Here is a 25,500-nt window from a genome sequence, read left to right as displayed (position 1 = left end):
TTTATTCCCTTTTGTTGCCCTTGTTGTTTTATTGGTGTAGTTATTATTGATGTCTTTGTTGTTCGATAGGACAGAGAGAAATCGAGAGGAGGGGAAGACATAGAGGGAGAGAGAAAGACAGACACCTGCAGATCTGCTTCATAGCCTGTGAAGCTACGAAGCTTCATTCCCTGCACGTGGGGAACCGGGGGCTCGGACCGGGATCCTTAAGCCAGTCCTTGCACGTTGCGCCACGTGCGCTTAACCCGCTGTGCTACCACCTGACTCCCAGTAAATCTTTTTTTTTAACTTAATTTTTTTCCTATGATACAGACAGAGATAACTAGGGCAAGAGAAAGGGGGAAAGAAAGGCAAACATCTGTAGTACTATTCACACCGGTGAAGTTTCCCCTTGCAGGTGGGGACTGGGGACTTGAACCTGGGTCCTTGCTCATGGTTATTTGTATATTTGTGCCACTGCCTGGCCCCATAAATAAATCTTAAAAGAACTGGCATACATTTAATAATGGCTATTATGTTGAGATGTACAAGATACTGCATTATTATAAAGCTCTCGTAAGAACAATAGTATTGTATTGGTATAAAGACTTGACCAATGAAACAGGAGAGACTAGAAGCAGATTCATACATTTCCGAAGTGATATAGTCTTTATCTTATTTGCTGATGGCTTCATGAGTTTATATAGAAGGTGAAACTTCTCAAAATGCACATGTATGCAGTTTATGTCAATTATAGCTTACTAAAGCCGTTTTCTTTAACTGTCTCCAGTTTCTTTTTCAACCGTTTCACGATAATGTTAGAAATCGTTCATTGCTGTTGGTGGATGGCACTGTTCAGTCCATTCGTTGCCCCCTCTACTTCTGACTCAGGAATAACTTTAACCCGCCCTCCATTCTCCTCACCTCCCTGCACTTCCTTGTTTTCAATGGCATCTGTGAGCACAGCTCCAGGATGTTAATCACAATTGGTTTAAGTCAATCATAATTTCCCTTTGCTTTCTCAGCTTCCCTTGCAGTCTGTGGGGCTCACGTGACCAATCGATAGTGTATAAAGAGATGGCTACTGGAGGCCTCCTGGGGATACAGCGTCTTCTTGGATGAAAGGTAGCTAGCTGCCTCTTCAGCCCTTTCTGCCTTAAACAGTCTTTGTGAGTATGTAGTGATTGGTGCTATAGCAGCTATCTCAATATCTAGAGGCAAAATTTGACCAGTATGAAAGGTAACCCACAGAGAAAAAAGGGGGAGAGAAGAGTAGAAAAAAAAAAGGCTGAATTGAGATTGAAAGACATTGCATCAAACCAACAATTGTTTTTAAAATTTAAATAAGCATAAGAACTGAGAAGGGTGTGTGTGTGTGTGTGTGTGTGTGTGGTTTCTCAGCTTGATAAAAATACATATTTCCAAGGGAGATAGCATAATGATTATGCAAAAGACTTACCCCTGAGGCTCCAAGGTCCTAATGTTCAATCCTCAGCACCACCATAAAGCACAGTTGAGCAGTGCTCTGGGCTCTGGGTGGATACATTTTATATAACACATTTCTGATTCAGTAGGTCTGAGGTGAGTCAAAGAGTCCTCAAGTAATGCAGATCACAATCTGAATAGCAAGTTCCTAAATTTCTCATATTGTGAATAATAATTAAATGTGGCTTATTTTTGAAGCCACTATTAGAATCTTATTATTTTCAGCTGAAAGCTTTCCTGATTGGTTGGGGGAATTTTCACTCTGCTGGATTCTCACAGAAAAAGGAGCAATGCAATTCCTGAGATGAGCACTGCTCGTTAATTAATTCTTTCCAATTCCAAACTCTTTTGTGATGACATAAAAATCTGAGGTATGAACCACCACCTTACATAAAGCTAATAAAGACTTGAAGACAGTGCCTGCTTGGGGAAATTGCTTTGTTTTCTCCTCCTCTTTCTTACCCAAGAAATCATTCAATCAGTCACTTGGCCCTTTGATCATTCATTCACATAGGACCAAGTACACAGTAGGTACAAAGAACTATGCCACATAGCAAAGACAACAAATAGGCCCTACAAGCACAGACTTAAACCATTGTCAGATGGTGTGAGAGTGGAAAGAGGGGTAGCTCACCGTCTTGACATCATTGGTTCCAATGATTCCCCCGATCTCCCCCAGGTCTTTTAACAGCAAGTTCAGGATCTCAGTGGCTCTTTTTTTCTGGTGGTTGCTAAGCTCTTGCAGCTGACTCAGCTCTCGCTGTGTGGTTGTCAGTGTCGTCTGCAGGACAAGTTTTAACAACAAATTAAAAGGGCTGCCCGTCCACTCCATCTCTGCAAAGATTAACAACATAATGTTGGATGGAATTCTTTTGTCATGTCACAGGATTTCAACATGAGCATCCTTTTGAAGCAAACAAGGGCTGGTACAGCTTTCTCTGAATTTATCTTGGATTTATGTCCTTTTTGTCAGCGTATCAAATGACAATTCTCCAGGTTAGTGAATTAGGTTTGTTTATTAAAAATAAAGTCCAAAAGGAGCCCTTGGGTTTATAATGTTTAATCACATCATCTTACCTACCAGATGTTCTATTTTAGCCTGTGTTCTCCTGGGTCTAAACAGATCTGCAAACATCCCCAAAATACACCTGCTCCCTGAACCACTTCCAAATTCCCATCTGAGCTGAAAATAGATGGATCTGGAAGGTCCAAAGGGACACTGTTGAGTTGAGAAAACAACTTGGAAAAAACTCTCAAGGGACACAGAGGTTATTGCAGCGACAGTATATAGGGCTTAAATACAAGACATCCCAGGTTTTATCTCTAAGCTAAGTGATACTCTGATGATAAAAAGAAAAATAAAAGGGAGGGGTGACGCCCGTTTAGTGATGCCTTAGCTCCATAGAGCATAAGAATCATACTGTGGGAAATGCTTCATTGTTTTAAGAAACAAACAAATGAAAACAACAACAACAAAACCCTAAAACTAGTTAAAAGAATTTTGTAGCAAACAGTAAGTAGAGGAATTCAAATCCCCCTTCCTAGGAGGCCATTATTTCTCTAGTTACTTTTGTTCTGGCATAGTCACTGCTTCTTTCGTTGTTTTGAAAACTTGAAGCTGCATCAGCTCTGTTCTTGGTAAGTTGTGAAAAGCATCTATCTCCTTTGGGGCTGGGGGAGTGGCTCACCTAGTAGAGTGCACACACTACTAGGCTCAGGGACCCGGATTCAAGTCCTCAGTCTCTACTTGCAGGGGAAATGCTTCACAAATGGTGAAACAGGGTTGGTTGCAGGTATCATTCCTTTTTTTTTTTTTTTTTGCCTCAAGGATTATCTCTGGGGGTCAGTGCCTGCACTACGAATCCACTACTCCTAGAGGCCATATTTTGCTGCCCTTGTTGTTATTATTATTGTTGTTGTTGTTACTGTATAGTACAGAAAGAAATTGAGGGGGGAGACAGAGAGGGAGAGAAAGATAGACACCTGCAGACCCACTTTACCACCTGTGAAGGGACCCCCACACACACACACAGGTAGGGAGCTGGGGGCTAGAACCAGGATCCTTCTGCTGATCCTTTTGCTTAGCACCATGTGTGCTTAATCCGCTGTGCTACCGCCCGGCTCCTACAGGTATCATTCTTACTCTCTCCCTCTCTCCACTGCCCTCTCAATTTCTGTCTGTATCAAAAAGAAGAAGAAGGGGAAAAAAGGCTGCCTGGAGCAGTGGATTTGTTGTGTAGGGACTGAACTCCAGAGACAACCCTGGTGGCAATAGAAAAAATATTTTCCCAGAATCTCCGTGCATGAGGACCATTTCCCATCAGCCCTGCGGTCAGATTAATGTTTCCCTGTGCCATCTGCTGCTTCTCTACGCCCAGGAGGCCTGGATGTTTTCCACCAACCAGGCTGGGCTCAGTCCCCTGATACCGGGACATTGGGCCAAGGTGCAAAGGGCAGCCAGTCATAGCCGCCCAGCTCCCAGTACCTATTTTCAAGGTAGGAGAGGACAAAATGGACGCATACCCCAGCAGACACCTCACCACATGCCCTTAGCCACGCTGCCAGCAATTCAGCATGTGAGACCTACAGCCGCTGTCCCCGGGAGATGGCAGGCGGGACGCAGGTTAGCTAGAGCACTGGTGTAAAATGGAACGAGGGGCACACTGGCACAGCTGACACCCAGGTGCAGACAAAGAACTGTGGGGAGACTAGGGATTTCACACAAAAGGGTGTTAAGAAGAAGAGTGACATTCCTTTCTTGCACAGGTTATCCATCCACGTTCACCCATGGATATCACATTTTGAGATGTATTGATAGTGTAGCCCATACAAACATCTGTGCTAAGAGCTTTAAATAAACTGTCACTAATTCTCAGAGCTAGGAAGAGTATGTCATTTTCAAAATAGTTAAAGATAAGGAAACAAATACTCCAGAAGTTTAAATGTCTCAATTAAGGCTCAATGATCTTTGTTTGCTTGTTTTGTTTAATAGCTAGAGAGGAAGGGACAGAGACAGAGAGAAGAGAGATAGCAGCGCTGCTCCTTTACTCATGAAGCTTTTCCCCCGCCATACACCCCTGCAGGTGCTCACCTGCTGCCCACTGCCCCCCCCAACACACACACACACACACACACACACACACACACACACACACAGAGTGAAATTTGTACCCAAGATTTTTCTGATTCCAAAGTCTGGAACATTCTCAACTAATGTACAAGGTTCCATGGCTGATGGTATTAATGTCCTGGCTATAAACAAATGTGATATGCAGTTCCAGGATGTGTGGACCAAACTCAAGCACACCACTAGAGAATTTTAATTGTTGAGCAACCTGGAAAATGTATCGAAGTATGAAATGAAATTGCTTTTCCTAGGTGGTGTCAACAGAAGAACAGCAGCCGAGGAAGTCACACACACACACACACACACACACACACACACACACACACACACACAGACACACACACACACACACACGCACCCACCGTTTTCTGGGCCAGCTCATCTGTCAGCTGCGCATTGGCCCTGGTCTTGTCTTCCACTTCCTGTGACTTCTGGTCGTAATTGACAGCCAGTTCCTCCAGGGCCTGGAGGACTTCCTTGACTTCATCTTTCGCTGCCTCGTTTTCAATCTGGAGGCGGGTCAGCTCCTCCTGCATCTTCTCATAGTCTCTTCTGGTGGAGGCCAAAAGCTGGGGAAATGGGATCACACGCAACTGGTTAACGCTACCGCTCCAGACTTACATTCTGCATTCTAGCCAAAATAAAAGCAGTGTTTCAAGGACAGGCAGAGAAGACACGCTAGGAAGACTCAGCATAACTGGTAACCCCACTGAATAGCCCAGACATGAAACTTAAAAAAAAAAAAAACAGCATGCTATCATTTTCAAATATCAAAAATTTCAAAAATGGTTAGTTTCAGAGTCAACCAGCAACAATTTGAAAGGGTAGTTACTGCTTTTTCTTACCGTACATCATAGATGTATAATATACAGATGGGTATACCCCCAAACATCCACACTAATCAAAATTAAGTGTCTGAACAGAGGTAAGCAAACTGTTTCTAAGATATGTGAGAATTATGGTGGGGAGGTGGGAGGGTGGGCATGTAGGACTTTGGTGGTGGGTGTGGTGTGGACCTACACAGTGTAACTTTACAATCGTATAGCCTACTGTTAATCACAAATTAACAGGGGCCAGATGGTGGCACACCCTTTACAAATTAAAAAAAGAATTAAATTAAAAAAATAAAAGTAAGTGTCTGGGCTTATGGGTGTTCTCATTATCCTGCCGCCCAGCATATTTCCCTGTAATCGACGAAGCCTGTATTGAAAGTAGAGAAGACAGTATACAGTCAGGAGACGGCACAGTGGATAAAAGCATCAGAACCCTCAAGCCCGGGGTCCCAAGTGTGACCTCCGGCACAGCGTGTGATCATTCTCTCTCTTCCACAGTAATTAGTAAGTGAGCAAATACATTTTATATGAAAATGAAAACAATATGGTACATAATATATAAGTCATCTAAGTGGAAAGGTGCAGGTGCTAAACACTCCTGCTAAGGGGAGTGTTTGGGCAGGGAGCACAGTTCTTACCCTGGAGATGAGGAAGAGGAGGAATAGGATGGGAATGACTGCAGGGTCTGAGACTTGGGAAGTCTGGAGAGAGAAAGTCACCTAGTACACTGCATCATGGGGTCCAATATGTAGCAATTTAGTGATAAAGTGGAAAGTACCCTTCAAGTACACAAAAGAGAGAGAGAGAGATGGTCCTCAGCAACAGGACTATTAATTATAGACATTTGACAGGCTGGTTATTTGTCCTTTGCTTAGGTACCTGATTGTGAAATACTGGGCCAGATGAAATGCAATGAAAACTTTTCCTGGAGATTCAAAGGTCATCTCAGGAGGAAATGGAAACAACTGTCTTCCTTTTCACTGTATGAAATGCAAACACAAACGCTAACTGGTGGAGCCCTTTCTCCTTTTTCTCCTCTTCTACTTTCCTGGATTCCCCACCACCACCACTAGATGGCATGAGAAATGGGGTATGTCAGACCTCTGCGTGGGCTGATTCGCAAAACCAGAAAAGGCTCAAAAGAACAGCAGCCTGAAGTGTCAGCCTTGCCTCCCTCCCTCTTCAGTCTGAGCTCTTTGATTTGCGGTGGACAGCACACCCCAAGGCTCAGAATTCTATGAAACCACACATTCATTTTCTAAATTCAGCTAAAACGAACTTCATGCAGGTATTGAGAGGAAGCCTACCAGGAAATTTCAACCAGATTCAGTGAATTTGAAAGTCTCTTTGCAAATTTAATTTCTAGAGTACACACCGATGATGGTGTAATAATGGAGGGTAGGGGGGAAGCTGTAAAAGAGATTTTTGGTTAAATTCTTTACCTCATCCTGATCCAGCATCTGTTGCTTAAGTTTCTCAGCCAGCTGGCTCTGCTGGTTAATTTCATCATCCTAAAATGAAACATGAGGTTAGTTGGTCTTGTTCTTGTTTGTGTTGGTTTGGTTTTTTGTTATTTGTGTCGCTTTTGATGTCCCGCTTCCAGAAGACAGGTAGACAACAGAATGCCAATCATTTGCTTGCTAAAAAGATGAGGAGGGCAGCTGGGGGAGAGTAGAAATGCTGAACTCTTGAATATGAGGCTCCAAGTTTTTTGATCCCAGCTACCAAATGTGCAAGAATTATGTTCTGGTTCCTCTGCCCTGCCACCATTAGTAAATAAATAAAGGAGGAGGAGAAAGAGAAGAAGAAGAGGAAGAGGAGGAGGAGGAGGAGGAGGAGGAGGAGGAGGATGACGACGACGACAAAAGAGTTGTGTGGTATTTCTCTACAAAATAGAGACTGGTTCTGGAGCCTTGATTTGGTTAAACGCTTTACAGGCCTTTCTCATCAGATGAAAATCTAGGTTCTCTGGGAAATGCAGTGTCTAATGCTTCCTACCCAATTGCCACTCATACAGAAATGAAAGATTTAGGGTTTGGGAACTAGAGGAGATTTTGGAGCTATGCCTCTTTATTCTAAAATGCTAGACATAGGTGTGAATATTTTCACTATCTGCACTGTAATATATTCATGTTCTACATCTTGTCAAACATGTCTATGTAACAGGTAGGGGGGAGCCAGCATTCCCTCCTCTTAAAAAACCACAGGAAACACTTACTACTGAATTAATCTTTGGGATTAGCAGACCCTTATTTTGATGAGTCGTTCATTGCTTTTACCAGCTTGAGGGGGTAGAGACTCAAGGAAGACGGTGTGGAAATGTTAATTCTTACTTTTGCCACCATAGGGAGATAAGCTGCACAGCTGTGACAGCATCAGTCTTGTAAATCATTTCCCCTGGTAAACTGATTTTAAGGATAAACCACATGTTAAGTGGTATCAGTGGTACTGTATCAACAAATTCAAAATCATTGAAACTATCCCAAGTATCTTCTCAGACCACAATGGAGTACAGATAACACTTTTGTTAACAGTAAAAAGAAAGAAACTTAGTAAGTCACAAAATTTGGAAACTCAACAACATACTGCTTAACAACCGCTTAGTCAAAGAGGAACTCTAGCAAGAAATTCAGATGTTCCTAGAATCAAATGAAAATCAACACACGAGCTATCGAAATATTTGGGACACAGCTAAAGCAGTACTTAGAGGGAAACTCACAGCCATACAAGCGCACGTTAGAGAACAAGAAAAATCTCAAGCAGAAGACCTAACTGCACACCTTAAAGTCTTAGAAGAAGAGGAACAAAGGAACCCTAAAGCAACCAGAGGGACTGAAATCACCGAAATTAGGGTGAAATAAACTAATTTTTATCACCACCAGGATTATCCCCAGGGCTCAGTGGCTACACAGTGAATCCACTGTCTTCCTTCCTTCTCTTTTCCTTTCTTCTCTTTCTTGCTCCTTCTCTCTCTTTCTTCTGTTTTGAGAGGACAGAGAAAAACTGAGAAGACAGGGGAAGATAGAGAGGAAGAAAGAAAACAGACACCTGCAGCACTCCTTCACTGCTCAGGAGACATCCCTCCTGCAGAAAGGAGCTACGAGCTTGAATTGGGGTACTCGTGTATAGTGATACGTGTGCTCAACTAGGTGCACCAATAAAGTCATTTAGAAATTGATATATAGGGAGAGATCATTTAAATTTTTAAGTGAGAGAGAGATAAAAGATGTTCTCAAGGGCAAATCTGTGTTCATGTTTCCTGCCACTGGGGGTTCCAGCTCCCACTGCTCCAAACAGAGCACAGACTTCCACAGCCTGCCATGCCCCATCCATGTACTGTGGCCAGCACACCAGGAAGATGGCATTTCACTGCATTAAGACTGAGTGTCCCAGAGTCAGGCGGTGGTACACCCAGTTGAGTGCACATATTGCCATATTCAAGAACCTTGGACCCCAAATGCAAGGGGAAAGAGTCATGACTCAACATGACCAGTGTTGCAGGTGTCTCTCTTTCTCTCTATCTCCCTATTCCTTCTCAATTTTCCTTTGGCTCTATCAAAGAAAAAAAAAAAGGAAAGGGAAATATATGATTACCAGGTAGATTCATCATGCAGGCACTGAGCCCCACCAATAACCCCAGAACGCTGGTGGCAATAAAAATAAAAAGAAAAGAGTGGTCTGGGAGGTGGCGCAGTGGATAAAGCATCAGACTGTCAAGCATGAGGTCCTGAGTTCTGGCCCCAGGAGCACATGTACCACAGTGATGTCTGGTTCTTTTCTCTCTTTCTTTCCTCCTATCTTTCTCATAAAATAAATAAAATCTTAGAGGGAAAAAAACAACCACCTCAGCTTTATCTACAAAGACCATCATGTACTCAGATGCCTGCAAAGACACCGGGACTGGACTGACTGAACTTCTCCCTTAGAAGCACAGGGAACCTCCCACCCCCCCGCCTTGAGGGCACTGGGGACCTAACCCCCCAGGCAGAGTCAGGCTCAGCTTAATGCTCCTGGGTCTCTCTATGCCGGGTGCACACAGATAGGATAGGTTACAGAATGTGCCCTGGAAGCGGAGGCTCCCATCCCAGCCCCTGGGTTTCCTGCTCACCGTGCCTTCAGGAAAGACAAAAAGCACAGTGCAGCTTTCTCGCGGGCTGCTGGTGACAGAGCGTGCATCTGCAAACCCTGGATTTTCCTTCCCAAGCCACATTTCTGGCAGGGATTGGGGTAATCCTGCCAAAGTGATCACGCCACAGTATGGTGCCTTCACAACTCGGGAGGCTACTTTGTTGGATCTAATTTCTCATCTGCTTTGTAAACTCAGACATGTCCATTACCAGGGATGTGTTTGTGCTCCTCAGCGTATAAATATTAAACAACATTAGCGTGAAAGGCTCGAGGAGTTTGACACTGGGGAGCTACTATCTCTTCATCTCTCCCCCTGGGACGTGTGAGCAGGGGCTCTGAGTGACAGAAGAGATGGGAGAAGTCCCTACTAGGTGGCAGGCTGGGACGTGGCATTCCAGAGGTACGGTGACAACCCCAAAGCCCTGAGCCCCCTCTGGGAAGGAAAAAGAGCCAGTTTACACTACAAGGACAGGAATCACTCGCTGTAGCAGAGACGTTTCTAAGATGAGACTTGCCTTTATTTTATTTTTTGTTTGTTTTTTGCCTCCAGGGTTATCGCTGGCACTCGGTGCCTGCACCACGAATTCACTGCGCTTTGGAGGCTGTTTTTTTCCCTTTTGTTCCCTTTGTTGTCTATTGTTGTTGTTGTTGTCGTTGTTGGATAGAACAGAGAGAAATGGAGAGAGGAAGGGAAGATAGAGAAGAGGAGAGAAAGACAGACACCTGCAGACCTACATCACTGCTTGTGAAGCGACTCCCCCCTGCAAGTGGGGGGCCGGGGGCTCAAACCAGGATCCTTATGCTGATCCCTGTGTTTCACTCCATGTGTGCTTACCCTGGTGTGCTACTGCCAGGCCCCCAAGACTTGCCTTTATTAAGGGAACATCACTAAGGAATTAGAACAGTCTAGTGGGTTTTTGATGAATCTCAGCACTTTTCTAACCTGTGGGTTAGAGGCACATTCACGCGCCTCTCTTAGGCCAGCACTGTGCTAACTCTGACTAGTAGGACCTATCTAGACCATGGATAATGGATTTCAAAGCACTTTTCTGGGGAAAAAAATTATCCTTGTACTTGAATTTTTGGATACACTAAATAGGCGAGTTGCCAGCTAGTCATTGGTCATTTTTACTTATTAAAATGTCTTCCTGGCAGCAAAAGTGTCAGTGCAGTAAGGTGCAGCTTGTGCTTCTGCCAACGCTGAATAGCTCTAGGGTCTCCAGCAGTCCTGAGGCCTAGGAGCTCTGAAGGGGATTAAGAAAGACCACAGGTGATGGGATGGGGCGGAGGCATAATGATCGTCGCTCACTGCAGCAGAGACATTTTTAAGATGAAACTTGCCTTTACTAAGGGAATATCATTAAGGATTTAGAACAGGATTATGGTCACTTTTACGTTTTATTTTATTTTATTTTTACCAGAGCACTGCTCGGGCTCTAGCGTAGGGTGGTGTTGCGAACTGAGCCTAGGACCTTGGAGGCTCAGGCATGAGAGTCTTTGCATAACCATCGTGCTCTCTCCCTAGCCCTGACGGGTAATGGTTATGCAAAGTGACTTTGATGCTGGAGACTCTGAGATACCATGTTCAATCCCCAACACCACCATAAACCAGAGAGGAGCAGTGTTCTGGTAAAACAGTAAAAATTCAAATAACAATGATGGAGGGCTGAGGGAAATAGCACAATGGTTCACACCACAGACTTGCGTGTTTGAGGGACCGCAAGTCTCAGATGCAGTACTCAGCACCAGCGAAAGCCAGAGCTGAGCAAGTGCTCTGGTAAAAAACAAACAAGACAATGTCAATTTGTTTATCTTACATAACTCTGCTCTATCTCTCTGCTACCACATATGACATGGCTTCTCCCTTAAACAAACAGAATGCAAAAAAGATAGGTCGGCAAAGAAAGAGACGAATCACTGAGCATCTGCAGTGCACTAGCAACTCCACTCCCCACCCTGACTTGTGGGAGCAGCAGATCCGTGAGCATTATGTAGCAGATGAGAAAACAGCTCCAGCAGGGGACATTAGGAGCCCAGGATCCAGCCCTAAGTCTGAGGCCCACCTCTAAAGTACGTACTTGCCCATCACACAGTTCTGCCTTGAGAGATCTCTGACTTTTGACCCCCAGAGGGGCTAGCTGAGGGGAGACCCTGTACTTACACACACACACACACACGTTCTAAATAGATTCCTCAAGACAAGCAAGCCCCTCCTTTAAAACAGCTCTAGTCAAGTGGGATTAGCACTAAGCCAGTGAAACAGCTCACTTGGACATGTGCATGACCCAAGTTCAAGCCTGGCCCCTACCACGATGAAGAAAGCTTCATCATTAAGGATTTATCATTAAGGATTTAGAACAGGATTATGGTCCTGTGTTGCGGCCTCTCTCTCTTTCTCTCTCTCTCTCTCTCTCTCTCTCTTTCTGTGTGTCTAGACTTTCAACTCCACCACTTGGCCCATGAAGATACTGTTAGTTAGGATTTGGGGGAATGTTCATATATTCCCCCCAAACTAAAAACACCAGCATGTCAAAATGATGACATATCTTCTAGAGTCTTCAGGGACCTCTAGAAGGAGAAGGAGGAAGACTGGCAGCTGATCAGACACCACCAGAGTGTGTGTGGACAGTTACTATGGTCAAGGCACTCAGTTTAGTCCCCCGTAAGGCTGAGGTTAGGGGCCCATTCTTTTTCAGATCTCTCTGCATCCTACTATGACGACACAGGCTTAAGTCACAATGTGTGCTCCACTGGGCTGTCAAGAAGTTGCTAAAGGAAGCACCCTAAAGAGGCCACCGGGAGACAGAGACTCAAGGGAGCGCTGGGGTGCAGCATTTTATCACTCCTGGTACCTTCCTCATCACTACCTTTCAGAAGTCAGTTGCCAAGACTCTGCAAACTCTCTCTCAGCTCAATGCATAGTGCTCATGTTGCCAGGGTAAATAATCCTCGTTGTAATCAATGCAGGTGTCAGCTGGCAGAGAGCACACACTAGAGTCACGTTATTCTTCGCCAGCAGGGTGCCCAGGAGGTACTGAAGGCGAACCCTTCCTCACTGTAGAATCAGAAAATTAAATGCGGTGTGCGTAACCAGTAGCATTGCTGGGGGGCGAGGGGGGGGGACCAGCTGCTAAGTTCCGACTGCTCTTTTTCTCTCAGTCTGAAGCCCGGCGTAAATTTCATTTCTGAAGAGAAGTGGAAGGGTAATAGGACAGTAAGTGTATCGCAAGAAATTAGTCCAGTTCTCACGGGCGTGAGTATCATATGAATTGCATTACCAGAGGGGCAGAGTGACCCCAGTTAAACCCTGTGGTTATAATGCCAACTCCCAGAGTCACAAACACAAGGAGACAAGCACTTCCTCAAGGCAACTCGCCACATTTCACTAGTAAAGGTGATAGCAGACCAACCTTTACTCAGAAGAGGCCTGCAAGATGGATGGCGACCACAGCAAAGTAACAAAGCCGTTTCAACCAAGCAGAGGTGTCCCCAAGCACTCCGGGCTAAACCACACAGAGAAGATTAAATCAGACTGAAAACAGCAGCAGCCGTGATAAATTGAACTGGAAAGGACGGAGAATATTCCAAGGGCAGTAGAGAGAGAGATCATAGGAAACATCAATTTCATTCCTTTGCCTCTGAGCTTCCTAGCCCGATCCTCACAGGGCAGGAATGAGCCACACTTCAGTCCAACTTGTGCGTGGACAAGGTTATCTGAGTCCCAAACGCCTGCCAGAAAATTGAACCTCCCTAATCAGCACTTTCAAAGCACTCCATTCAAGAGTATGCCCCAGACACCCAGACAGCAGCCCTACTGAAAAGGCGGGAGGTGGCAGAACACAGTCCATGACCAGTGGTCCAGGAGACCTTAGAGTGACACATTTAAAAGACATACTTGAGTTTTGGAAGCCAGCAGCTTTACCTCTAGAGCTAGAACCAAGGCTGGAACTTCCAAAAGGTGAAGGCTAGGCCAAGGAAAAAGAGTTGAAAGAATAAAACACAGATCAGACACCAGTTTCTACAAGTAGAGGCCCTAAGTAGCACCCATCTGTCTGAAGACAAGCAAATCCTCACAGAGGTTTTTCTTCTATTTAAATCAAGCTCCCCAGTGTTGTCCCGATCAAAAGCTACACAGAAACACCAGTCTGCTGTCACACGCCGGCTGCCCAGGGCATAAACATGCTCCCTGTTGAGAGGTGCGGGGGGCCTGCCTACTGTTGTCTTTCTATCTGAAGGAGAGTCTGCCTACAGACCTTATCGTCCAGTTGTCTGTAGAGGCTGGAGATCTCCTCGTCATATTTTTCCTTCTCCTCTCCAGAGATGCCAGCAACGACGGGGGTGATGTTGTCTATGATGGGCGTGTTATCACAGGGCTCCAGGGTCTTCTGGTCCTTAGCACTGATCTGTTCATCCTCAGGCACAGCTTCTCCTGCAAAGCACAGTTGAGCAGATTAAGGGGGCTGAAGAAATCAAGCATGCACCTCCTTCAAGACGTGGTCCAAAAACGATCTCTTCCATGAGAAAGATACCGAGGATACAATACAGAGCGAGTTTTACAGAGCTGTCATTCATATTCTATCTATTGGACGACAACAACTGTATTAAGTGACCCAACCTATCCTAAAGGAGAAGAAGACTAGGGGCTGGGTGGTGACGCACCTGGGTGAGCGCACCTGGTACAGTGTTTAAGGACCCAGGTTCGAGCCCCCAGTCCCCACCTGCAGGGGGAAAGTTTCACAAGTGGTGAAGCAGGTCTGCAGGTGTCTCTCTTTCTCTCGCCCTCTCTATCTCCCCTACCCTCTCGATTTCTGCCTGTCTCTATCCAATAAATAAAGATTATTAAAAAATAAATAAATAAAAGGAGGACGATACTGTCCTCCTTCCCATGTGATGTATTTTGAAGTACACCAGTCCTTGAACCACACAAGCTATAAATTCATCCAACTTGAGCAATAGATTCAGGTTTTGCATACACATTCCTCTCAAGGTACATGCTGGGATTTTACTGCAATCAGATTCCCTCCAGGGATTGAGGCAAAGGGAAACAGACTTCTGAGGCATCTTTATTATCAGTTAGCTAGGCTTCCATTTCATTAGAAGAAAAAGTCAGATCAAGGAACAGTTTCACCATTGCTTAGTTAAGACCCAAGTCTAAGAGTCTCTGAATCTTCAGCAGGGAGTGAAGGTAGGCCTGGATGCAGGAAGTCTGACTTACATGATACAAACAATGTATTCTACTACTGCCCTCTCCCCCTAGGAAGTCAGGATTAATTGGCTTGGCTGGAGAGTTCAAAAAGAATAATCTTGTGATGTCAGGGAGCCCCAGGAAAGAAAGAGCAGCTGTAGTGACTGTTACCACATCCTGCTCTGCAGAACAGCATTGGGTGGGGCCTTTAAAGGAAGTACTCACTAATAGGACAAAGCAGAGTGAGGGACACAGTGACATTCTGAAGATGGCCACCGGCTGTCCCTAGCGACAAAATCACCTTGCAAAGACAGAGTACGTGAGAAGGATTCTCTGAAAAACTCAGGACCCAAAAGAGTCTCTCAAATATCTTATTGGAAAGCAAACCCCAACCAGACACATCTTGCCACCACAGTGTTTCCCAGCAACTTCACACTCAGTCCGCTACAGTTGGTGAGTGTTTGCAATGGTCCAAGCCTGAGGCCAGTTCTCAGGCCACTTAATTTAGCATGTTGTGCAAATTCCCCAGGAACACAGCTCTGAACCGGTGGGACTTTCTCAAAGAAAAGTACCAAAATCCTAATCTGTGGTGGCTTCCTTAACAGAATCTGTGATGCCTTACAGAACTCACTTAAGCACTAGCTACCCATTGACCTCAATGTCAACAAAATACTTTGTGATGGGTCAGCTTTGCTGTTTCTGATTCTATCATCTCACTTGATAATCACAAGATGGGGTGGCAGGTCTTGTCAATAAAACCCACACTCAATGACTTCACAAGTGTGTTGCCTTCTGTGTGAAGAGGTAACTTGAAGCAAAGTCTGAGAGAAACTATTGCTTCACTAAAGAGAAAACGGAGCCAACCCTTTTTTCTTTTAAGCTCAGCAAAACTGTACTGTACCCCTCTTTCTAAAATTGTTGACCTTAAAAAAAAATCAAAATATCAGAGTAGCCTTTGAACTGAACCTGAACCAAATCAATATGTCATTCAGTTCCAATTCCTACTTAATGACCCACGTGTGCTGGCTGGAATGCATCAATTACGGAATCTATATTCTCTGCAGCCTGCAGCATCTATGGGCTATAAAAACAGTGCCATATTCTAGTTCCTAGGGATTCAAAATATTTTTTTTTCTAATGATAGAGTATAAACTATAACTTCCCTTCCCCTATTTGGATATCACTACCTCTCTTATGTTTTAGTTCTAGCTTCAAAAATTTCTGAACAGGGCAATCCAAGCCTATGAATCTAATCTTCCAGCTTAAGTAATGACAGAGATAAAATTCTTCATTGTACTAGGGGTTTGGGAGGTAGCTCACCTGGTAGGGTATGCACTTAGCCATTCATGAGGACCTGGGTTCAAGCCCCCAGCCACATGAAAGGGGGTACCTGTACAAGGGGAGCTTCATCAGAAGTAGAGCACAGTGCTGCGGTATCTCATTCTCCCTCTCTCTCCTTCTCTCTCTCTCTCTCTCTAAAAGAAAAAAAAAAAAGCATGGAGCCACAACAATAACCCTGGTGGCAACACACACACACACACACACACACACACTCTACCTTCACTGCACAAGACTACAACTCATTCAGAATGTGACCATCTCATCTACAAGCAACCTCACCCCCCATCCCAGAGGCAGAATACAAAAACATGTAGAAGAGATATATCCTCTATGTCTTCTGGTTCCAAGTAGTCAGGAAAGCAGTGATGTCACGAGGCTGGGTGAGGAAGGATGCCTAGATTCATATGGGGAACACAAGTCAGCGATGAAACCCCCAAATCTGGGGGTTGAAAGACCTAGTCTAAACAAAGTGATGGGCTTAAGCCCTGTTCAACCTGCTCCCTTCTCTGAACTATAGTAGCACAAGGACCAGCACTGTCTCAGTTTACAGAGCTACAGCAAACTGGCCAGCCTCTGCCACTCAGCAGGCTCTGCATGAGCGCCCCTGGTTTATGCCCCATGCAGCAGCGCATAGGCACACCACACCTTTCAGCCTCGAATTAATCACAAGCCCACCTCCTGCTTAGTCTCTGGGTTTGCTTTCTTCATAAAAGAAAGGACATGCCTTCAGTTCAAAACAACATGCCTTCTGTGCAGCACTAGGAAGCAACTGAAATAATATATGAAAAGAATACACATGGGAATTCTTATTCAATGTCCATCTCTTATTTCCTCCCCTCTCTGACAAACTCACCTTATTAAGGTTTTGCGGGGGGGGGGGGGATCGGGATCATTATTGTTACATATTCTGAGATTAGTGTTGCTGGGGGTTTCATAATCTCTTTGTGATTGGGGCTCGGTTCCAAACGTCAAAAACAGTGCAGCTCTGCAAGTTCCTTTCAAGCTTATTTTTATTATTACTAAAAACAATATTTGGAACCTCGAGCAGACTACCTGACTGCCTTTGAGCAATTGTTTGAATGAAAGCACCAACATGTCTCCCACAAAGCGACATCTAAACAGCCAGCTCTTCCCTGCTTCAATTCTAAAGGTCGGGCAGTCGGGACGGTTTTCTGCAGCCGCTGTGGTGCGTCAGGGGCCTAAAAGAACAAAGCAGCAACACACAGGAACAAAAGTAGCAGCAGCAGCGGGAGGGCACAGTGCTGCTCAGAGACGGAGGGAGAGTTGCTTCTCCCCAGCACTGCTGCCCTTCAAAGGACCAAGCAAATGACTTGCAGAAGTGTCACTGTAACTGCGCTGTCCAGCTCACAGACACGTCTGGGGACCGTGAATCCCCCACATCATGCCAGACTTGACACCCAGGCAATCTGTCTCCATGGCAATCTCACCACGGCGATGGAGAAGATTCCCTGCACCACAGTGGGCTTGGGCTCTGGAGGAGCCCCCACTAGGTGAGTGTGGAATCACTGACAGTAACAAGGAAGAGAGCTGTGAATGCATCCTGGGAAATAATGCCTTAGAAATCCAGTGGCAGGAAAGCGCCAGGAAATGAGAGCTGGGCATTTACCTTTATTCTCCTTCTTTGTGTGAAAAGCCAATCTCTCTTCCTTTATCTCCTAAGGCTTAGCTCTATCATCAGTAAGGAAGGAGATAATAAAAATCTTAAAGCACCTTGCTTTTTTACAATGACTGTCCCCTCCCCATAGAAGCTTTTCTCTTTTATGTCAGTGAGCATCCTGGCATTCCCTTCTGTCGGATGTAATTACCTTTAAGGACTGAAAAGATCTCCATGCACACAGGAGCACTGCTTTGGAGAACACCTATAAGGTTTCCAGAGAATTTTAATTATGAAATGGAAGCCCCTTTGGGGCATAAGCAATGTTTCTATATAAAGTAGGGATCTATCCATTGCAATTAGCAAGAATGACAGGCTACTCAAAAAAAAAAAAAAAAATCTCGTTAAAAATTCAGCCACCAGGTTCCAGATGCTAGCATGATGCCGACCAGACTTCCCTGGACAGACAACCCCACCAATGTGTCCTGGAGCCCCGATTCCCCAGAACCCTGCCCCACCTCACCAGGCAGAGAAAGAGACAGGCTGGGAGCAACCTGTCAATTAGAAGCAATTACAGAAGCCAGACCTTCCACCTTCTGCATCCCACAATGACCTTGGGTCCATACTCCCAGAGGGTTAAAGAATAGGAAAGCTATCAGGGGAGGGGATGGGATACGGAGTTCTGGTGGTAGGAAGTGTGTGGAGTTTACCCCTCTTATCCTATGGTTTTGTCAATGTTTCCTTTTTATAAATAAAAAAACAAAAAACAGAGAGAGAGATTAAAGGAAAAAGGAAAACCATTAGATGGCCAGCAATTCATTCAAGTGCATCACACACGAAATAACAACGAGCTAGTTATCCTGTGCAGAAGTCAAGTCCTTGAAGCCCCTGAGGAGAGGAGAGAGGTGACTTCATGTTCCTCAAGCTTGGGGGCAGCAGCCCACTTGGTCACTCACAGATGCCCTTAGAAGCCACAGCAGATCTGGCCTGGCTGACCTAATGGTCATTTGAGGGCCAGATCTGCTCTAGAAACAAGAAGGACATCTTGCAGTTACCAGATGGGTGAGAATAGCTGGCTACAAGATGCCATTAGAGAAACAAGAGGGTTAAAGAAATGCCACTCCTTTATGGGGTGATTTCACTAATAGCATCTTTTCACCTCTGTTTCTAGAATTAGCGTCTAAGCAGCTTAAAACATTCTGTAATCCCAGCTAAAGGAGTCATTCTAATAAGCTGGTCACCAAGACTGGGGCTGCTTCTATACACTCCTGACTTCTTCCTTTGTAACATTTTTTAAATTTATTTATTTAATTTCATTAAATAATTAATTTATTTATTGGGAACAGAGACTTGAACCTGAGTCTTCTGTAATGTGTGTGCTCTACTGGGTTACACTATTGCCCAGCCTTCCATTTCTGACTCTTGAACAGGCCACCCCACCCTCCTTGCAGTCACTATTCCTATAAGCATCTGTTTGTCCTCTTAAAAGAAGGAGGGGCTTGGGCCAGGGAGGTGGCTCAATGACAGAGCGAATGCATGCAACCCTGAATTTTATATGGGAAACACATAAAAAACGATGAATGTTCCTGATAGAGATGACCAGTAACAATGGAGAGAGGGATTTATTCGAGATCTAAGCCCATCATGTCTGTTTGGGAATCTCAGGACTCCCCGACTAGGGCCGCATAGGACCTTGCCCTCAATGTGGATCAACAATGGTAAAGAATGTTCCATCCTCTGAAGGGAGGCTGGACAACATACTCTATGCCACACCTGAGGAAGATAGGTCCTGATATTGGGGCCACTTAGAACGTTCCTACTCATGACCACAGAATGTGAGCTCAGATCTACAGGGATGCAGAGGTCACATAGGCTCCTAAGCTGAATATGGGCCCCAGATCAGATCAAATCAATGGGGTTTACAGTCAACAATATTTATACACCTTTCCCATATTTGGGAGCTACTCTCTTCCCTGATCCAGCTTTCTGGTCCTTCTGCCAGCCATGACATCATCTCCCTATACAATAACTTGGATCTACCTACCTATCAGATTTCAGGCTCAGGAGAAAAAAAAAAAACTATTACAGCCACAGGCCCTTTGGAATATAACTAAAATATGCCTACTAGCTATCTACAAAACAGAGGACCCACCCCCAACTCTTCATCTGTACTATTTCAGCCTATAGGTTCATGATTAGTCAACAATCTGTTTTGCTTTATATGTTAAAACCACCAGGTTCCAGATGCTACCATGATGCCAACCAGACTTCCCTGGACAGACAACCCCACCAATGTGTCCTGGAGCTCTGGTTCCCCAGAAACCCACCCCATTAGGGAAAGAGAGAGACAGGCTGGGAGTATGGATTGACCTGTCAATGCCCATGTTCAGCAGGGAAGCAATTACAGAAGCCAGACCCTCCACCTTCTGTATCCCATAATGATCCTGGGTCCATACTCCCAGAGGGTTAAAGAATAGGAAAGCTATTAGGGGAGGGGATGGGATACGGAGTTCTGGTGGTGGGAATTGTGTGGAGTTGTACCCCTCTTATCCTATGGTTTTGTTTCCTTTTAATTAAAACAACACAAAACAAAACATGAATGATGGGAGTCGGGCGGTAGCACAGCGGGTTAAGCGCACGTGGCGCTAAGCACAAGGACCAGTGTAAGGATCCCGGTTCGTGCCCCCGGCTCCCCACCTGCAGGGGAATCGCTTCACAAGTGGTGAAACAGGACTGCAGGTGTCTGTCTTTCTCTCCCCTTCTTTGTCTTCCCCTCCTCTCTCCATTTCTCTCTGTCCTATCCAACAACAACGAGATCAACAACAACTACAACAATAAAACAACAAGGGCAACAAAAGGGAATAAATAAAAATAAAAATAAAAATAAAACATGAATGAATGAATGAAATATAACAAAACAGGTCTTCCCAAAGAAATGCTAGCTTCTGAGCTTCTATAATAACTAGGACTCTGAAAGGTGGGTGAGCAACTTCTACTTACTGCTGAAGGAGCAGAGTAAGTGAGCGAAATAGCTCACTTGAATAGTGCACTGCTTTGCAGCACACATGACCTTGGTTTGAGCCTGGTCCTCATCACACTAGAGAAAGCTTCCGTGCTGTAGTTTCTTTTTCTCGGCCTCTCTGTCTATCTAAAAAAAAAAAGTCAGTTCAGGGGCGGTGGCACAGCGGGTTAAGCGCACATGGTGTGAAGCGCAGGGACCGGTGTAAGGATCCCGGTTCGAGCCCCCGGCTCCCCACCTGCAGGGGGGTCGCTTCACAGGCGGTGAAGCAGGTCTGCAGGTGTCTGTCTTCCTCTCCTCTTCTCTGTCTTCCCCTCCTCTCTTCATTTCTCTCTGTCCTATCCAACAACGACAGCAATAATAACATCGATGACGATAAGCAACAAGGGCAACAAGAGGGGAAAAAAAAAAAGTCATTTCAGAGATATGAACCCCTGGTGATGACAAAGCAATAAAGCCAAATATGTCCCAACCTAGGGGGCCCCACAGTTTCAGAAAGGTGCAGGCTGGAGTAGAGCTTAGCGCTCACTAGTTATGTAACTGAGCTGGCGGCAGATTTCTCTACTCCGTCTTTGTGTCTCCGTCGTGGATGAAACAATGCTTGTTCTCTGCGTGACTTCAGCTGACTGAGCGGCAAGCCAGCATCCACTTCATCACTTAATGTCATGTAGTCTTTCAGGAGATGGCGTGGACGGTACATAGCACCTGGTCATCACTCTTGAGCTACTGACATGGGCATTTTCAGAGTCTCTGCAGGTTTCTGGTCAAAGTGCTATGAACAGCTACGATTTTTTTTCCTCCAGGGTTATTGCTGGGGCTCAGTGCCTGCACCATGTATCCACTGCTCCTGGAGGCCTTTTTTTTTTTTTTCCATTTTGTTGTTGCCCTTGTTGTCATTATTGCCATTGATGTTGTTGTTGTTGAATAGGACAGAGAGAAATGGAGAGAGGAAGGGAAGACAGAGAGGGGTAAAGATAGACACCTGCAGACCTGCTTCACTGCTTATGAAGTGACCACCCTGCGTGTGGGGAGCCGGGGTTAGAACCAGGATCCCTATGCCGGTTGTTGCACTTTGCGCCACGTGCGCTTATATCCTGCTGTGCTACCGCCCGGCCCCCACAGCTATGATTTTTAAGAGTAAAAGTCCAACAGTACCAATAGAGAGAGCGAGTACAAAGACTGACTCTGGGGGGCTGGGCGGTGGCACACCCGGTTGAGCACACATGTTCTCAGGTGCAAGGACCCCAGTTCAAGTCCCAGCTACCCACCTGCATGGGGGATGCTTAATGAGAAGTGAAGTAGGTCTGCAAGTGTCTCTGTTCCTCTCTCCCTTTCTATTTCCCCCTCCCCTCTCAATTTCTTTCTGTCCTATCAAATAAAGTAGAAAGGGGGAAAAAAAAAAAGAAGAAAAATGGCTGCCAGGAGTGGTGGGCAGGAGCACCAGCACTGAGCTGCGTCAATAACCCTGATAACAATAAAGAATAAGTATTTCGGGAGTCGGGCTGTAGCGCAGCAGGTTAAGCGCACATGGTGAAAAGCACAAGAACCAGCATAAGGATCCTGGTTCGAGCCCCCGGCTCCCCACCTGCAGGGGAGTCGCTTCACAGGCGGTGAAACAGGTCTGCAGGTGTCTGTCTTTCTTTCCCCTTCTCTGTCTTCCCCTCCTCTCTCCATTTCTCTCTGTCCTATCCAACAATGATGACACCAATAACCACAACTACAACAACAATGAAAAACAACAAGGACAACAAAAGGGAAAGTAAATAATATAAATAATCATAATAATAAATAAATAAATAAACAAATATTTCCTGAGCAACAAGAAAGATGCAGCCCCCAAACACCCTGAGTCCCACATCCCTGAGACTTCTCCCCCCTGCCCTCAATCTTCTTGATGAATTTAGGGACCGGAGGGTGTGAACTGGGAGTTGTAATTCACCCTGAATCCAATTATCTGAATCTTTCCCTCGATATAGGATTACTTGTGTCCTTTCCATACCTACAACGAACAAGCAATAGAGCTGGTGGGGGGGTGGGGGGGGATCCTATTTCTGACATCTGCCCACTCCTCCAGCAAGTATGCTGCACATATTTCTCTGAGGAAAATGCTGCCAGCAGAGCCTCCAGAGTCCAGGAAATTGTTTTCAGCCCACAAGATGTCACTAGGAGATTGGAGACGCTTGCTGTTTTTCAGACATCTTATCTCATAACAGAACAGGAACATTCTTGCAGGCAAATACTCCCTCCAGGGCAAGCAGCATGGATCGAACCACCACCAGAAGTGTCTTGTCTGTTACCATGAGCAAAGACCCAGGTTTGAGTCCCTGGTGACTGTCTCCTACAGGGCAGCGCCTATAGGGCTATAGGGAGCAAGCTTCAGGAACTGTAAAGTGGTACCATGACGTCTCTCATCTCTCTATCTCTCATCTTCCATCTAGAGGGAAGGGGGAAAGGCTGTTGAGACAGTGGATTGATGCATGCACTGAGCCCCAGTGAGAATCCTGGTGGTGGGGTGGGGTGGTGAGGAGAAATGGAGGTGGAGTGGGGCTGGTGAAATAGCTCACCTGCGTAGTGCATTGCTGTGCGCGCGATCCAGGTTTGAGCCTGGCTCTCCCATTAAAGAAAGCTTTGATGCTGTCGTCACTATCACTCTCTTTGCTTCTATCAGGAAAAAAAAAAAGAGAAAGAAAAGAAAAGAAGAGAAGAGAAAAGAAAAGAAAAGAAAAGAGCATCCTGTCCATCCCTAGGCCAAGCAAGTCATAAAACACAAGCTTCCCCCCCTCTCCTGGACCTCTGGACCTCAAATACATAAGGATGGAAAAGAGATGCTGACAAGAGTCGCTCCTGGAGCAGCCTCCCGGAAGCCCCAGTCACTTTGTTCCCACTGCCTAGAGTAGCCTCAAGCAATAGCAGCAGGTAAGCCTGGTTCCTCAGTGGTCCTCTTGGTCTGTCACCCAAGGCCTTCTAGGTCTTTCTATTTTTTATTTAATCCAGCCAGGGCAAACTCTAGCAACTAGAAGCCCACAGTTCTAACCAGTACACTGGGGAATAGAACCTAACGAGGGGCCTCCTTTTTCCGACCCTGTAGGAGGGAGGCAGCCCTGAGGCCACCTAGCACATGCCACAAGTGCTTGGACGTCATCGCAATGTCAGAAGACAGTGAAGCTCAGATGGGTGGGTACACACATTGGCAGTGGCCCTCATGCTGACAGTCAGTGGTGTCCCATGCCCAGGGGCACGAGACTGGGGGCAGAGGTCCAGCTTGCATTTGGGAGCTGCCTATTAAAGTAGAAGGGGTAGGAAACTGATAAAGAGGTCTGGGGGCACACCCAGTTGAATACACATGTCACCATGTACATGGGCCTGGGTTCAAGCCCCCTGTCCCCACCTGCAGGGGAAAACTTCATGAGTAGTGAAGCAGTGCTGCAGGTCTCTCTCTCTCTCTCTCTCTCTCTCTCCCTCCCCCTTTCTATCTCCCCTTCCTTTTCTGTATCTCTCCATATGTATCAAGATAAAAAATAATAATAAAGAGAAAGAAAACTGATGGAGGCAGGTGTTTGGGTGGGGTGAGGAGGGGTGTCTAGGGGCAGAACCAACCCAGGACTGTATGATAATCATGGCACAACATCTGAAAGGCTTTGGACACAGCCATATCTACCCCCCCCTCCCTTCACTAGGTCACATTAACTGTCTGGGAGCTGAAGTGAAACAGTGAATCATTTTCCCTTCCTACTCCTCTGTGTTCCATCCTCAGTCTACAGAGACCAAGTAGGAAAAAGGTCAAAGTATATGTGTACACGCACGCACATGCACGCACGCACACGCACGCGCACACGTGCTTGCATTCACAAGCACTTTCTCCCTGCTACACACACTTCCCTTGCTCTCCTTTTTTTTTGACCAGTGCAGCACTGATCAGCTCTGGCTTCTGGTGGTACAGGGCACTGAACCTGGGGCTTTGAAACCTCAGGCAGGAGAACCTCTTTTCATAACCATTATGCTACCTCCCCCTGCCCACTTCCCTTGCTCTCCTATGAACGGAATCCAGCAGCCAAACTTTGCAGTAATTTTAGAAATACACCATACACAGGGAAAGTAATCTGTCCCACAGGAGAGTGTAGACAATTGGCCATGCTCCTTATGTTTTCCTTTGGGTTATCTCCAGGGGGTTGCTGCTCTGGGCTCACTTTTTCAGATAGAGACAAGCCAAAAGAAAGAAGGGAAAGAGATGGCGGCAGCACCACCCCCCTCCCCACCCACCCACACACTCAATGTGTTGTGAGCTGGGGCTCAAACCAGGGTTGCACACGTGGCAAAGTAGCACACTGTCCAATGGACTGCTTTGCTGGCCCAGCAATGGTCCTTTAACTTGTTCAGACCATTCAGACTGAAGGTTGACTGTTAGGATCAATAAGCAGGAATCCTTGAGATGAAATAGGAGGCTTTGGGGGCCAGGTGGTGGTGCACCTGGTTAAGCGCACACATTACAATGTACAAGGAACTGAGTTCAAGCCCCTGGACCACGCCTGCAGGGGGAAAGCTTCAAGAGTGGTGAAGCAGGGCTGCAGGTGTCTCTCTGTTTCTTTCCCTCTCCATCTCCCCATACCCTCTCAATTTCTCTCTGTTTCTATCCAATAGTAAATACACAAAATGAAATAGAAAGATTAAAAATTTTTAAAAGAAAGAAAGAAATCGGAGGCCTCAGGGGCCAGGCAGTGGTGCACCTGGTAGAGTGTACACATTACATGCTCAAGCACTCGGGTTTAAGCTCCTATTCTCCACAGGCAG

The 25,500-nt window shown here is 45.7% G+C and overlaps 1 protein-coding gene across 2 annotated transcripts in view; it reads right to left on the bottom strand.

The window, feature by feature from the left end:
• Positions 1–25,500, bottom strand: part of KIF5C (kinesin family member 5C) — a 206,979-nt gene that overhangs the window by 46,888 nt on the left and 134,591 nt on the right. For both annotated transcript variants that reach the window (XM_007522235.3, XM_060178097.1), the window contains exons 12-15: positions 13,806–13,981; positions 6,867–6,935; positions 4,954–5,160; positions 2,099–2,245 (exon numbers count right to left, since the gene is read on the bottom strand). In XM_007522235.3, the coding sequence (XP_007522297.1) occupies positions 2,099–2,245; positions 4,954–5,160; positions 6,867–6,935; positions 13,806–13,981 (599 nt within the window). The remainder of the gene's footprint in view (positions 1–2,098; positions 2,246–4,953; positions 5,161–6,866; positions 6,936–13,805; positions 13,982–25,500) is intronic.

This window comes from Erinaceus europaeus, chromosome 18, assembly GCF_950295315.1.
Source record: "Erinaceus europaeus chromosome 18, mEriEur2.1, whole genome shotgun sequence".
In the NCBI taxonomy this organism is placed as follows: domain Eukaryota; kingdom Metazoa; phylum Chordata; class Mammalia; order Eulipotyphla; family Erinaceidae; genus Erinaceus; species Erinaceus europaeus.
The sequence above is the reverse complement of the archived record's forward strand: the minus strand, read 5'-3'. Positions and strand labels throughout refer to the sequence as shown.